The following is a 15,525-nucleotide window of genomic DNA, read 5'->3' on the forward strand; positions in this document are numbered from 1 at the left end:
CCAGGGATTCCTTCAAGGCTTTTTTGTCTAACGTACCCTGTTCCCTGGAACTAGTGGGGTAACCTATCTTTTGATTTAAATATTAAGGGGGTAACCCATACTACCCAACCTGGGTCAATAGTACAGTACAAAAAGATGTGGTCAAGGTAGCAAGGAACTTCTTTACGATATAATCAATAGTAGCAAACATCAATTGTTCATTATGGCATAAGTCCAATGTATTCACTTTTTGGAAACATAGCATCTAATGCAATTGTATTCAAAGAATATTAGCATACCTGAAGGGGAATGTAGCGGAGAACTCCGGTGTGAGTAGCGGGCATTCGCTTCCAGGAAGCTTGATAGGGGAGAACTGACCTTTTAGATTGTTTTGTAATATTATCGCTACCGCCCCCTCCTCCTGTCCTTACGGTCGCACCTTTCTATAGCATAGCGTTTAGGGAGAGCCATTGATACATCTGCATGGAATCCTCTCGTAGCCAGGCCTCCAGAATAAAAAGAACACCAGGTTGTTCATCCTATAATACTGTGAACAGTTCTACACTATGTTTGGGCATGGATTGGCAGCTTAGCAACATCGTCTGCCATTTAAGATGTACCTTTCTCGAAGGGGGGTGTGTTGTGCTAATAGGCGCGCTTTCACGGTTTACTACCTCCCATTCGCCATGGTTGCAGACCCAGTGTGCTGAGACAGCTCACCTGTTGATGTATTATATGCCTGAAGTTGTGCGGGGAAGGTGGTGATCCAGGCTGGCTGCGAACGGGCAGGGGATCTAGCCTCTGGCCCGACCGGCCACAAACGGGCTTGCCTTTGGTGCGCCTTCCGTGTGCCAGTTGCGCGCCGGCTGAGCGCAGATGTGCCCCTGGCTTCCTTGTGTCTAGATGTCGGTTGCAGCGGAGTAGTGCCGAGCAGGGACCGAGCCTTGGTCTTACCTGCGGTTCCACGCACCGGGCTTCATTAAGTAACGCGCCCGATTTGCCAGTAAAATCTCGCATAATGCCAATCTCATTAAGAGCTCAATAAACAGACCACTACCACGCCTTATCCTTGGATTCACGCGTGTTTTTCCATGGAGAGGTTTTGATATTTTGAATATGTTCTCAAGACAAACTTGATTTATTCTTTGTCCTGATGATGATGCATGTATTTCCAAATTGCATCGAAACGTCGTCGACCTGAGAGGACCATATGTTTCTTACAAAGTCACTATAATGTCTTTTACAATGGTTGCCAAAATGAATTCTAGTCTGTAATACGGACTAATAGTACAGACCGCCTTGTGCTTCCTTGCATAAGTTGCTTTTATTGGTCTTGTTTTTTGTGGGTTACAGGCTGTGCCCACTTGTATTTAAATGTTCACCATTTGTGCCAGATCAAAATATTACAATGAAATAAATTTCTTGCCCGGCTGGACAAAGTACATACAAACTATTTAGTGTATGTTTATCCTTTCCCTGATCCTAAATTACTAGGATCCTCTGTTCTGTGAAATTCATTAAGTACTGGGCCGGACTGTATAAAACAACTAGAGCACGAACCTAAAATGGCGGCTTCAGTTAATACCTCAAAGGGCACTGAACACGGGCAGTAACATTTTAAAAAGTTACGTTTTAAGTAGTGGCCCTCCCTCCCACTCCTAAAAATTCTATTCCAGTAATGTACTTTTTCACAGGTTGCAAAAAAAGACAAAGTGACAAATGCAGGGATGTGAAAGTTATTCATTAAAAACAGGCCCTGCCGCCCGATAATATCAGCTTTCACTTGACTTTTCGGGAGGAGTCTCTTGACTCCTCTCCTGCGGGGTCCATCGAATGAAGACGCAATGTGGCAAATAACCACACGCTATTCATGGGGATGATTATTCATCAAAATCTGGAAAATCTGTGATAGGAATGAGTGCCCACATGAGTAAGAGCTAGGTAGTTTACTGTTGTCTGAATACAAAAAGGTTTTCAGTCCATAACATACGGGGGTCAACGAGTCCGAAAGCCGAAAACAAAGCTCAGACTGTAGGCTCTCATGACTACAAGGGTTGGGAGACAAAAAGATTACACCTGGTGCTCACCTGACCAGCGTCTGGTTCTGCAGGTCCCACACTACAATGTTGCCATCGCTGCAACAGGAGAAGCAGACCTTGGCGTCGGGGCTGATGGCCAAGGCGTAGCAGGCGGGAGCCGAAGACGTCAACTCTGCTTTTATCCGCGGGGTTGGCGTGGCCAAGTCCCAAATAGACAACGTGCTGGCTTCCCCACCCACAATGAGGCTTCGCCCATCGGGGAGGAGTTTACAGGAACGGATGTAGTTATCCCGGTTCTGCACATAAAAAGATTTAAAAAAACTTTAAAGGCTTGAGCACATACGCAACATTCAGAGAAGGATTTAATGCAATAACCGTTTGGGACAAGGGAAATTCTTTAAATATAAGATTTGAGGGACATTTTAGGCAAACTACAACTTCCTCTAATCCTTGCTATTTCAAGCTAGGGATCACAACTCTCAATGTAGCTTCAGGGCAGGTAATTTGTCTTATTTTACTACTTACACCAAGGAAGGAAGTGAGACGCAACAAGCAAGAAAAAGACCCCACTATGGCAGCACACTGGCACTGCCTCCTTGCCTCTTACCAAGCAGTCGAGCTGAGCCACAGGAGTCTTGGTGCCCGGCTGGCCCACGTCCCACACTTTCACACAACCCTTGCCTCCCGTATAGACGTGCCGCGTGGAATTGCTGATGGTGACCGCGCAGACCACCTCACCATGGTTCAGGGTATGCAACTGGCGGGCATGGCGGGGGATCCCAGAGCCGATCAGGGCATCGGGCGGGAATGGCACCGGTTGCATCTGTCCATCAGCACTCACATGGAACGAGTAAGCACTGAAAGAGGAGCAGAGATGGAAATAAAACTCAGACCTGAACGTTGATCAGTAACGTAGCAAACACAAAGATGGGAGCTCAAATACTGAAGCAAATGCCAAGCTCAGGATCTAACTGGCAGTCAATATTTGCAACGGTTGACACAGCTTCTACCAGAGCAGCCATTTGACTACAGACACATCTACACAAAACAAACATGTTAAAGAACTGAGAAAATGTCAAACTCCTCTACCTTAAAAGGAGATCTGGCCTCTTGTCAGCATCTTGCCACCAACGGATGCACTTCGTATCGTCAAAGCACTACTCCTTGCGACCGTTACCATTACATTTGCTTCGCAACATAGTTCTACACATTTTTATGGCCACTGCTACATCAGATCAACAGCACAACTCTCCACCCTAGAACTGATCATCAGAGAATGAGCTCAGAAGAAAGACCCCCCACTTACGGTTTTCCAGAAGCCGGCATGCCTGCTCCAAGGCCTGGGACTCGCATGTGAGAGTGAGGGTCGTAGCCTACCTGCAAAGAAGCAAGCTTAGCATTAGGACCAGGACATCCTTGGGAGCACTGGCCATCGGCCAACATCTACAACAGTGTGCTTGCCTCTGGCCGCAAGCACTTGCCTCAAACACCAGGCTTAGGTCATGGTCTTCTGACACCACCTGCTATTCTAGAACCTTCCCAAGCCCCAACCACCAGACGAGGAGTAGACCTACCAGTGGTGATCGCCCATAGCTGCCCGCTGCCACAGAGCCAGACGCCCCGTTGATCTGAGGAGACATGAGGTGAAGGCCGGCATAGGCCCCGGCAGCCGCCATGTCACCATTGACAGAGGCGTGAGCCAAGCTGAAGGCGGCCGGATACGAACCCTGGACAGACAGCGGGTTCCGGAGGCCTAAAGCTGGAGAGGCGGAGAGAAAGCATGGGTGTTAAATAAATGAAACCAGCCCGGGCGCCTTGACAACACTCACTGGGTGGCAGAATAATGCACAGCATGTGAATCCAGAAAAGGAATCATGCTCCAAACTACAGAAGCATTTACCACCCCATCTGCATTTAAGGAATACACCCTCCCCCTCCCAAACACAGCACGCGTGGAGGCCCAAACTTGTCTGGGTACCCTGAGCTCTAGGTGGGCTGAATGCTGGTCTCTGCTACAGGCTTAGCATCATCGATGTGTCAGCCATGTCTACTCAGTCACACCTTACATCCGAGGCACCACTACGAGTGGGCAGATCCCGAGCACACTTACCCAAAGCCTCCATGCTACTCTTCGTTACACCCGAGCGGAAAGGCTGGCTGGCAATGCTTGGTCCTGGAGCACTCGGCTCCCCCTGGGAATTCGGGGTGCTGGACTTCAATCCGGGGGTACTGGCTTTCTCCACCTGCTGCTGAAATTGAGAGAAACCCAAGAGTAAAGAGAAGCAAAGTTTGGGTGAACTGTCATGTTTGCTGATGAGTGTCAGAAACTACGCATGCCCAGTACCCCCATGTCCCTCATCCCAAGATGGCGGGCACCAAATACAGGCGGTAGGAGGGTGCAAACACCTACGAAAGAGAGCAATGCAATAATTTAACCAGAAAGCCCGGACCGCTCAGCCCTCAGCCCAAACCACAAAATCCGTCCCTTGCATCGCCTACTTGGAGACCAAGAACCTGTGGTGGGATTAGGGTCAAGTGATGTGGTCTCTTCGGACACTGCTTCCCTACTAGCAGATGCAGCCTTTGGCAAAACCACTGGTCACAAAGGTGGGCACGGAAGCCTTCAGTGTCACAGTCCTATTATCACCCTGTACCCCTTTGAACTGGCTTATCAGGCTTGTCTGAGACACCCCACTCCACCCCTCACGAAGCGAGGCACACAAGGCAGGTACCGTTGGCAGGTCCTTGCTCCTGGACGGCGAGGTGCTGCTGGACGAGGTCATCGAGGTGGGGCTGGCAGGCATGGCATCCTTCCGCTGCCCCAAAGTCTTCTCTACGCCGTTCTCACGTGAAGAGTAGGAGTGCACACTGCGGGGGGACGCAGGGTCCTGAGAAGGGAGAGGGTGCAGGGCTGTGAGCAGACAGATCATGATGTGGCATTTGCTACCCAAAGCAAAACGTTCTGGGGCTATACACACTGTGCACTCAGTGGCCAGTGCCCAGGAAGTGCCCAAAAGACAGTGCAAGGATACAAGGCACCGTTTTCACCCCCATGAGGGAGGAAACTGGCAGAAAGATCCCAGGTTTGCCACCATTAAGGACAGACAGCTGAAGGGACTGGCACAGCCTTACAGATGTGGCACCTATTGAGACAGACATCTCAGGGAAGTACAGTGCTGTCAACTGCAGAACAGGTGTCTAAGCGGGTTGGCAGTGGGATACAGGGCTCCCACCTATATGACTGGGAGGATACAGGGCAGCCACCTGTAGCACAGGTGGGTTCTAGGGAGACTGGAAGGGGGATACAGGGCTGCCACCGGTAGGAAAGGTGAGTCAGGGAGTGGCAGGGGGATACAGGGCTGCCACCGGTAGGACAGGTGGGTCAGGGAGACTGGCAGGGGGATACAGGGCTGCCACCTGTAGGACAGGAGGGTCAGGGACTGGCTGGGGGATACAGGGCTGCCACCAGTAGGATGGGTGGGTCAGGTACTGGCAGGGGGATACAGGGCTGCCACCTGTAGGACTGGAAGGATACAGGGCTGCCACCTGTAGGACAGGAGGGTCAGGGACTGGCTGGGGGATACAGGGCTGCCACCTGTAGGACAGGAGGGTCAGGGACTGGCTGGGGCATACAGGGCTGCCACCGGTAGGACAGGTGGGTCAGGGGGACTGGCAGGGGGTACAGGGCTGCCCCCTGTAGGATGGGTGGGTCAGGTACTGGCAGTGGGATACAGGGCTGCCACCTGTAGGAAAGGTGGGTCAGGTACTGGCAGGGGGGGGATACAGAGCTGCCACCTGTAGGACAGGAGGGTCAGGGGGATACAGGGCTGCCACTCGTAGGACGGCTGGGTCAGGTACTGGCAAGGGGGTACAGGCATCACTATGGCGCTCCCTAACTAGGCCCTGTGTTAGACTCCAAGTGTTTAGAACACAATGTTATCCCGGGCACTCAAATTAAATGAATGTTCTGAACGTTTTGAGGTTTACAGGGTGGCACTCTGGTCGACGCACGTAGTCAAAACGTGCCTTAAAAATATGTAGCAATTGTTGAGGTTAGGAACACTATCCTCCAGACTGAGCGCCAAATTAACAACGAAAACGAAGTTTCTCATTGAAGTTCATGTATTTTTATTCAGTTCATCAAGATTGATTCAAATCAGTTGATTTGTAGAAATTACATAATTATCCTTGCCGACATAATCTCCTTCTTATGTAGCAATGTGTTTGAACAATATTCCACTTTATCATAACACCCAATGCATTTCGGGTCAGAAAGAAACATGACCCTTCGTCAGGGGTCTGCAAATGAAAATCAAACAGGACCAAATTAATCACCCTCGACAATCCACAAATGTACTTAATCATCAACTTGGTGAGTGCTCTGTGCAACGTTGCAACCAAAAATAGAGAAGCGAAAAAGTGTGTGCTACTACAGAAAGAATCCACGCCACCAAAGGAACAAACCTGATTTAACAACTTAACATGGCAGGAAAATGCCACAATGAAACTCACAGTGAACCCGTTAAATTAACAAAAGCTCACTACCCTTCCTTTAATGTTATCATCCATTAACCCACACACATACAACTTACGAGTGGTAGGACGCGTTCGCGCCTCAATGGATTCCAAAATTTTGCCAACATAGTTACAACGAGGGTTCTCATAGGGGAAAACTCAGTCACGTGATCGCGACCGCAACCAATAGTGTTGCGGCACTCCAGTCACATGATATGAGTGCCCTGACTTCATGAGCTGATTGCATGGCACGCAGCGCGTGATGTGGAAAAATAAACCAATTAATATTTTGGAATCCATTGAGGCGCGAACGCGTCCTACCACTCGTAAGTTGTATGTGTGTGGGTTAATGGATGATAACATTAAAGGGAGGGTAGTGAGCTTTTGTTAATGTAACGGGTTCACTGTGAGTTTCATTGTGGCATTTTCCTGCCATGTTAAGTTGTTAAATCAGGTTTGTTCCTTTGGTGGCGTGGATTCTTTCTGTAGTAGCACACACTTTTTCGCTTCTCTATTTTTGGTTGCAACGTTGCACAGAGCACTCACCAAGCTGATGATTAAGTACATTTGTGGATTGTCGAGGGTGATTAATTTGGTCCTGTTTGATTTTCATTTTCAGACCCCTGACAAAGGGTCATGTTTCTTTCTGACCCGAAATGCATTGGGTGTTATGATAAAGTGGATGATTGTTCAAACACATTGCTACATAAGAAGGAGATTATGTCGGCAAGGATAATTATGTAATTTCTACAAATCAACTGATTTGAATCAATCTTGATGAACTGAATAAAAATACATGAACTTCAATGAGAAACTTCGTTTTCGTTGTTAATTTGGCGCTCAGTCTGGAGGATAGTGTTCCTAACCTCAACAATTGCTACAGACTCCAAGTGTTTAACAGGTGATGGTGGAGGCTTGCATTCATCTCAGCCGCTGGTGATCACTCGGGCCGTGTCCCAATCCATCACTATTTTGCACACCATGCCACCTCAGTTCGACCCAGCTATATGCAAATCAGTCACTATTTTGTAAACTTCAGAGTGTCTTAAGTCGGACATGCACGCCCAAACGTGGCCCCATGCACACGGTGTCACTGGAGCCAAACTGTACCCATCGGATGAGCTCGTAACTAGGGCGAAACCGGTCCTGGGTCACTTGTATTCAGATTCAAGGAGGACCTGGCCTGGCAGTCCGGGCTGGAATGCTCCTATTGGAGAAAGGTCAAGACTGATTTGCATACGGCTGGGTCCAACCTGCGGTGACGTTGGGCGCAAAATAACAATGGAATTGGGATACGGTTCAGAGTAATTACCAGCGGCTGAGATTCATTCAAGCTTTCCATCTATCGCTCTTTTTGTATACTTTAGTGTGAGTGACACTGGCACCCGCTGGAGGTGGTGCTATACAACGCACAGTAGCCGAAGAACAGAGCCAGGCAGCCCTGGCCACACTCACCTCGTCCACCACCAGATTGTCCTCACTCTTGTCCGCATCACTGGCCTGTAAGAAAGAGGGCGCACCGGTTAAAAGGGAAAGAGAAACAGGAGGCCCCAGTGTTCCAGTGCCGGGAGAAGCCACCACTGCTGCCGCCCCACCACAGCCACCCCCGCTCCCTCCACCCCACAGCCACCCCCGGCTCCCTACAGCCACTCCCGGTTCCCTCCACCCCACGTCCACCCCTGTCTCCCTCCACCCCCCCACAGCCACCCCGGCTCCCTCCACCCCCTTGCCACCCCCGGCTCCCTCCGCTCCACAGCCACCCCCGGCTCCCTCCGCTCCACAGCCACCCCCGGCTCCCTCCGCTCCACAGCCACCCCCGGCTCCCTCCGCTCCACAGCCACCCCCGGCTCCCTCCGTCCCACAGCCACCTCCACCCCACAGCCACCCCCGGTTCCCCCCACCCCACAGCCACCCCCCCCCCACCCCACAGCCACCCCCGGCTCCCTCCACCCTACAGCCACCCCCGGCTCCCTACAGCCACCCCCCGGCTCCCTACAGCCACCCCCCGGCTCCCTACGGCCACCCCCCGGCTCCCTACGGCCACCCCCGGCTCCCTACGGCCACCCCCGGCTCTCCACCCCACAGCCACCCCTAGCCTTACATAGTCTGCGGCGAAGTCCTTCTCCTCCGCCTTCCGCCTCTTGTGTTGGTTCAGGAACTCGGCCAGGGTCCGCACCCGCTCTCCGTTTGGCACCGACAGGGAACTCTGGAGAAGACAGGAGTGAAGACGACAGATGTGAGAAGTGGGCACCTCTGGGGCAGGGGAACAAGTGTTCAAAGTAGGGTGACCAGAATTTTAAAGCCAAAAACCAGGACATTTCCCAAAAATAGAAGGACAACAATTTCACTTCAACCCAGTGCTCAGAATGACAGTGCTCCATAGCAGAGAATTACTGAAGAGGCAGTACTCTCTGATATCCTCCAGGATCTTGTTCGCGCTCTATAAAACTTTCAAAATAAATGAATAAATACATAAAATGCCATTTAACCCCATCCCTGCTGATGACGGAACCACTCCGTCATCAGCCGCGGTCGCGCTGTGCTGATGACGGAGCGGTTCTGTCACGGCCCGCTCGGAACCCCTGCGCGGTGCGGATTCCGCGCCCGCGCTGGGCATTTCATTGAGCGGGCGGGGCCGTGACGGGACAGCTCCGTCATGAGCACAGCGCAACCGCGGCTGGTGACGGAGCGGTTCTGTCACCAGCATGCGCCCGCCGCATGGCCCCCCGCCCCCTTAGCACTGTGGCAGAATAGCAGCCGCAGTGAAGGGGTTAAAAAGCCAGGAGCATGCCTACTAATTAAATTGATGTCTTATAATAGCTGCTAACTATCGCTGCTGTGCAGAACATACAAATACACCTCCCTCCGTTTTCAGCCGATTCTTTCTAAAAACTGGGACAGGAGTTAGCTTAATTTCCTAAAATCTGCCGGGGCAGCCGGCGGAAAACCAGCACTGTCCGGGCAAAGCCAGGACGCCTGGTCACCCTAATTCAAGGGCATTCCCTGGCAGAGCTCTCAGCACAAAATGTCAGACCCAGCAGGCGGCCTATAACTGATTCTGGCATTCCAGCCGTCTTCATCCCGGCTTGCTTGAATCCAGTGGCAAAGTGAGCAAGGGACTCACGTCTGAGCATACCCTGCCAACTTATGGCGAACAAAGCGGTACAAAAGGGGGTGGTGATGGACGGAGCATCTGAACCAATCAAACACTCACACCCAGTCAAAAGATCTGGGTTTAATCCATCACTGTTCTTTAGCACACTCTGCCACCCCAGTTCAGACATGGCTATATGCAAATCAGTCTGACCCTGTGCCTCATGGGAACAGTCCAGCCAGAACTGCCAAGCCATGGCTTCCCTGGACCAGAAACTAGCTTTCGAGGAACGGTTTCTGGCATTCCAGCCGTCTTCAGCCCGGCTTGCTTGAATCCAGTGGCAAAGTGAGCAAGTGACTCACGTCTGAGCATACCCTGCCACACTTATGGCGGCCAAAAGCGGTACAAAAGGGGGTGGTGATGGACGGAGCATCTGAATCGATGAAACACTCGCACCCAGTCAACAGATCTGGGTTTAATCCATCACCGTTCTTTAGCCCACTCTGCCACCCCAGTTCAGACATGACCACACTTGAGAACATGACCCTTGGTACCCGGAAAGGAACCCCTCGCTCTGTCACTCTGGCCACCCAGACCCTTCAAAGCCCAGAGGTTGCTCCACTCGCCCACAAGCCAAGACTTCCCCGGGGGGCTCGCCTGCCACTCACTCTAGACTCTCCAGGGGACCCCAGGCCACCCCACAGGTTCTCAGAGGGTCACCCCCAGTTGTGCCGGTGCCGGAGACACTGCTGCTGAGTTGTGTCTCTTCGGGAAGGCGCGGGTGTGAGATGTCTCTTGTGGCTCCCGAGAACTCTCTCCTCGTTGGCAGTCTCACTCCAGAGAGCTGAGTCACACTAAGGAGGGGTCCAGGAACAGAAGCAACACCGGTGCCCATCTGTGCCATGGAGAATGGTACCACAGACCACCTATCTGTGTCATGGAGAATGGTACCACAGACCACCTATCTGTGCCATGGAGAATGGTGCCACAGACCACCTATCTGCGCTCCTGAGACTGGTGCCACAGACCTCATATCTGCGCCCCTGAGACTGGTGCCACAGACCTCATATCTGCGCCCCTGAGACTGGTGCCACAGACCTCATATCTGCGCCCCTGAGACTGGTGCCACAGACCTCATAACTGCACCCATGAGACTGGTGCCACAGACATCATATCTGTGCGAGGAGGATTATACCACAGACCACATATCTGTGCCAGGAGGATTGTACCACAGACCTCATAACTGTGCCCATGAGACTGGTGCCACAGACCTCCTATCTGTGCCAGGAGGACTGTACCACAGACCACATATCTGCGCCCCTGAGCCTGGTGCCACAGACCTAATATCTGTGCCAGGAGGATTGTACCACAGACCTCATAACTGCACCCCTGAGAATGGTACCACAGACCACATATCTGCACCAGGAGGATTGTACCACAGACCTCATAACTGCGCACCTGAGACTGGTGCCACAGACCTCCTCTGTGCCAGGGGCTCCTTCGGGCCAGGAGTCCGTGTCTGCTCCTGTGAGCCGGTTCCGGGCTCGGGCTGTCGCCCCCCTCAAAGCTCTTCAGTATTAATATTTTAATTCACGCCCCGGATATGATAGCGCCCCCCCACTCCAGTCGATAGCTGGGTGTGTGACAGCCGAGCCATCTCACCGGTCAAGGGCATGACATGGGGGCGGCGGGAAAGTGGGAGACCAAGGAACCCCCCCGCCCTCGTCTCGGGGGGGGGGGCTGCTGACAGTGACCTTCTGTGTCATTAGAAGCAGCTGAGACAGAGAACATGGGAAGGGAAGAAAGGTAGAGAACCCACAGCAGAGGAAGGAAAGGGGGAGAAACAGGAACGCATGTGAGGGAGAAGAAAACGAGGGAAGAGACGGAGGTGCAAGCGCTCGAGCAGGGGGAGAGAAGGAGAGAGCTGGGGGGGTAGAGCAAGAAGGACAATAAATGAAAGAGGGAAAGCAGAGAAGACCGGGAAACCGGGGAAGAAGCGAGGAGGAAGGGAAGAAATAAGAGGAAACAACACGACGAAAAGAGAGGAAAATCAAAAGCAGTGTGATGTAGGGAAACCGTCAAATAGAAGAAAAAAACAAGTCGAAAGGATACAAATAGGACACAAGTTTGAATGATCAAGAGAAAACACGTGTTAAAGGAAAGAGGACGATTACGAGAAAAGGGGAAGAGACGGAGGAACAGGCAAAGAAGAGGGAAGGAAGAGAAGAGTGAAGACAGGCGATTCAGGAGGTAGAAAGGCAGTGGATCGCGGAATGAAAAGAGAAAGAAGCGGGAAAAAAAAGTGAAGAGAGGGAAGAAGAAACCGGACTGAAAGAGCGAATGGAGCTTGGCAGGTGGAGACAGAACAGGAGGAGGAAACGATACGGGTGAAGAGGATGTGCGAGGAGGGAGGAGAAGGAAGAGGTGGAGAAGGAAGAGGTGGAGAAGTGAGGAAGAGCGGCAGGAGAGGGGGAGAAGAGCGTCAGGAGAGTGTTGTGTTCTATCTAGGACCCCGATCAATATTGTGACCTCATGCCCCTATACGGCTATAATCAATACATAGCCCTATAATGGCATAAACGATCAGAGCCATATTTCAGTAACTCGTCTCCGCAGCTCAATACAATCCATGACACAGCAGAAGCCACTTCCTCAGATTCCTAGATAACACAACGAGTTCTTTCGACAGCTTAAACCCCCCAGCAACCTGGGAAAGCCCCGCTTGCTTTGTTTTGATTAGTAATAGAACTCCTGCGAGCACTGTAAGAATGACCAGTTCTTAGTGACATCTTTATTGACGTCTTATGTCCAAAAACTTACGTCAAACTCAGCACCTTTCAGGTATAAATAATACCAACGTTGCCTTAAGCAAACACGGTGGTGGTGAATACTGGAGCAGAACAGCCGTCCCCTGCAAGAGCCCAGCAGATGCGAGAAGCCCACGGATGCTGCCCCTCCTCCTTGACGCGCTGAGAAAGACGCTGTCTTTTCTCCTGCCGAGAAAATCCAGCTCCGGCGTTTCCAGCCTACCCTTGCGGGTAACTGGAATATCGAGTCCTGAGAGGAGATTCCAGACCTCCAACATTCTATTCCAGAGGTACGGTGTTGACTAAACCCTTAGAGAGAATTCTTGAAGCAAACCCTTGGCAAAACCAACTTAACTTAAAGTGCTACTTACTTACTCCTTCCCACGTATTGGGCTTAGGTCAGGTACACTGGGGTAGGCGTAGTTAGAAGCACCAGTTGAGGACGTTAGCTAATGTATATATGAATGTATATATTTTATTCATTTTAACTATCTTATGGTTAAGAAACCATATCAATGCTTTTACAGTATTATTTCGTAACACTCCTTTTACTGTACGCACTTTTTATAATAACAAGTCGTGCAATTGTGGCAATTCATTTATCTTGCATGAGAAGGAAGACTGCTCAATAAATAATATATTTTATTGAAAAACGCCCGTCTCTCTATTCTATGCATACTGGTGAAAGTAATTCTGCACAACTGACTGAGTGAAATAGCTGTCTATTGTTTCACACGACTCTAGAGATGGAGTCTTATTCTGAGGAGCAAAGTTGTCATGTTAATGCGGTTGTTGGAAAACTGAATCCCTTCTTGTCTGAGCCAGGGAAGCTGATCACTTCCTATTCAGTCAAGAAAGTTTCCAGTGACCTCTGAGCCAGCTGCGCAAACCTAAATTAAGTCTAACATAGTCAGTAGAGACCTAGAAGACCACACTCCTACGTCTACACTGCTGTTTATGTTATTCCAATGCGCATGGCCTATAGGGAAAATAGGAACTACACTACAAGAGGGGGAGAAGAGCGGGAGAAGAGCGGCAGGAGAGGGGGAGAAGAGGGGGAGAAGAGCGGCAGGAGAGCGGCAGGAGAGCGGCAGGAGAGCGGCAGGAGAGGGGGAGAAGAGCGGCAGGAGAGGGGGAGAAGAGCGGAAGAGGGGGAGAAGAGCAGGAGAGGGGGAGAAGAGCAGGAGAGGGGGAGAAGAGCAGGAGAGGGGGAGAAGAGCAGGAGAGGGGGAGAAGAGCGGCAGAGGGGGAGAAGAGCGGCAGAGGGGGAGAGCGGCAGAGGGGGAGAGCGGCAGAGGGGGAGAGCGGCAGAGGGGGAGAGCGGCAGAGGGGGAGAGCGGCAGAGGGGGAGAGCGGCAGAGGGGGAGAGCGGCAGAGGGGGAGAGCGGCAGAGGGGGAGAGCGGCAGAGGGGGAGAGCGGCAGAGGGGGAGAGCGGCAGAGGGGGAGAGCGGCAGAGGGGGAGAGGAGCGGCAGGAGAGGGGGAGAGGAGCGGCAGGAGAGGGGGGGAGGAGCGGCAGGAGAGGGGGAGAAGAGCGGCAGGAGAGGGGGAGAAGAGCGGCAGGAGAGGGGGAGAAGAGCGGCAGGAGAGGGGGAGAAGAGCGGCAGGAGAGGGGGAGAGCGGCAGAGGGGTGATGGAGAGAAGTAGCAAGAAGGTTAAGGGGGGTGATGAAGACAGAGATGAGGAAGAGAGATTGAGTCGGACAAGGGGTCAGAGGTGAGAGCTCGCTTTATGGTGTGCTCTTTAATGGGTGGGAGCCCTGTGCAATTGCCCTCTTTGCCCATGCCTTAAAACACCCCGACTCCCTGTAACTTTCTCCTTCAGTCTTGCCCACTTTCGCTTTTCCCCTCCCCGCCTCCACCCCACTGCCCTTCCGCTCTCCTGTTAACCCCTCTTCACCCTCATCGACTCTAACCCTGCCCCTGCCCACTCGCCGCTCTGAACCCCGCCCCGCCTCTCGGGCCCCCTGCGGATCAGCAGGGGTCGGTGGTACTCACAGGGCCGGGCTCTCGATCTGTCTCCATACCAACAGCAGCAGCAGCAGAGGGTCCAGGAAAGGAGAGAGAAGACAGGCTTTAATGTCTGAACACATAATATACTGAACCCCCATCTCCCCGGGGTACCCGTTCCCTAAAGAGCCTTCACTGGCACCGCAGAAGCACCCCCCTGTGAGTGGCACTGGACAAGTGGCAGGAGGCGCCCAAGAAAGGGATCTGACCCCAGCACCCCCACCCACCCATCACCCCCACCCAGCCAGCACCCCCTAGGGAGCAAAGGGTGAGAGCATCCCACGACAGAGTCCAGGGGGCAGACCCACACACCATCACCCTCACAGCCACCCCCTGGGGCCACCACAAACACCCTGTGTGAACCAATGAGTTGTGCTCGCCTTGACACCAGCTGGTATAAGTGCGCTTTATAAATACTATCCTATCCCTTGATATGTCTGGCTTGGGGCTGAAATACACATCTTGCCAAAGAGCTGGGTCCGTGTTCAGCTCCCGACACAACAGAAGTCCTCTGCTTCTTTGCCAGCTTTGTTTAGACAAAACCCCGTGAACTCGCAGTGGAGTACCGCTCGGTTCCCAGCCACAGGCCAGCGGTTCTGCCTGGGTCAAGAACAAAAATGCCAATGTCCTCGGACGAGTGTCTCCACACCACACTAACCCTGGCAGAGGGTCACTTTAGTCACTATCCCTGGAATCCAACGACACCCCATGTGCTGTCACTCTCATGCAGGCGAAGTCGGTGACCAACCCCCCCCCCCCCTCTGTGTCGCTGTCCTTGTGTAAGCAAAGACTCCACATGCCAGGAGGCGGCCACCGTCCTTGTGCAAGCCAAGTTGGTGACCCCCGTGTGCCACAAAAAGGCTCCCATGAAGCCAGGGCTGTCACTGTGGTGAAAGCAAAGCCGGTGACCCCAATGTACCCCCGAGCGCCCCCATGGAAGCAGGGCTGTCGCTGTGGTGCAAGCGACGTCTGTGACCCCGTGCACCAGGAGGCCGCCAACGTGAAGCCACGGCCAATGCCGAGTCACCACGAAAAGGCAACAGTGAAGTCAATTGCTGAAGGACGTGCGAGGGACGTCCGACA

The 15,525-nt window shown here is 52.4% G+C and overlaps 1 protein-coding gene across 4 annotated transcripts in view; it reads right to left on the reverse strand.

Annotated features, from left to right (window-relative positions):
* The window catches only part of LOC147673082 (transducin-like enhancer protein 1), a 190,306-nt gene that overhangs the window by 33,723 nt on the left and 141,058 nt on the right, over positions 1–15,525 (reverse strand). For 2 of the 4 annotated variants that reach the window (XM_086946771.1, XM_086946768.1), the window contains exons 9-17: positions 14,431–14,447; positions 8,635–8,739; positions 7,989–8,033; positions 4,751–4,906; positions 4,129–4,267; positions 3,589–3,777; positions 3,325–3,391; positions 2,626–2,875; positions 2,067–2,314 (exon numbers count right to left, since the gene is read on the reverse strand). In XM_086946771.1, the coding sequence (XP_086802897.1) occupies positions 2,067–2,314; positions 2,626–2,875; positions 3,325–3,391; positions 3,589–3,777; positions 4,129–4,267; positions 4,751–4,906; positions 7,989–8,033; positions 8,635–8,739; positions 14,431–14,447 (1,216 nt within the window). Of the gene's footprint in view, positions 1–2,066; positions 2,315–2,625; positions 2,876–3,324; positions 3,396–3,588; positions 3,778–4,128; positions 4,268–4,750; positions 4,907–7,988; positions 8,034–8,634; positions 8,740–14,430; positions 14,448–15,525 lie in introns of all 4 variants that reach the window. The other 2 variants (XM_086946770.1, XM_086946769.1) reach the window with 2 other exon arrangements.

The sequence above is a fragment of the Lissotriton vulgaris genome, chromosome 12 (assembly GCF_964263255.1).
Source record: "Lissotriton vulgaris chromosome 12, aLisVul1.2, whole genome shotgun sequence".
Taxonomy (NCBI): Eukaryota; Metazoa; Chordata; class Amphibia; order Caudata; family Salamandridae; genus Lissotriton; species Lissotriton vulgaris.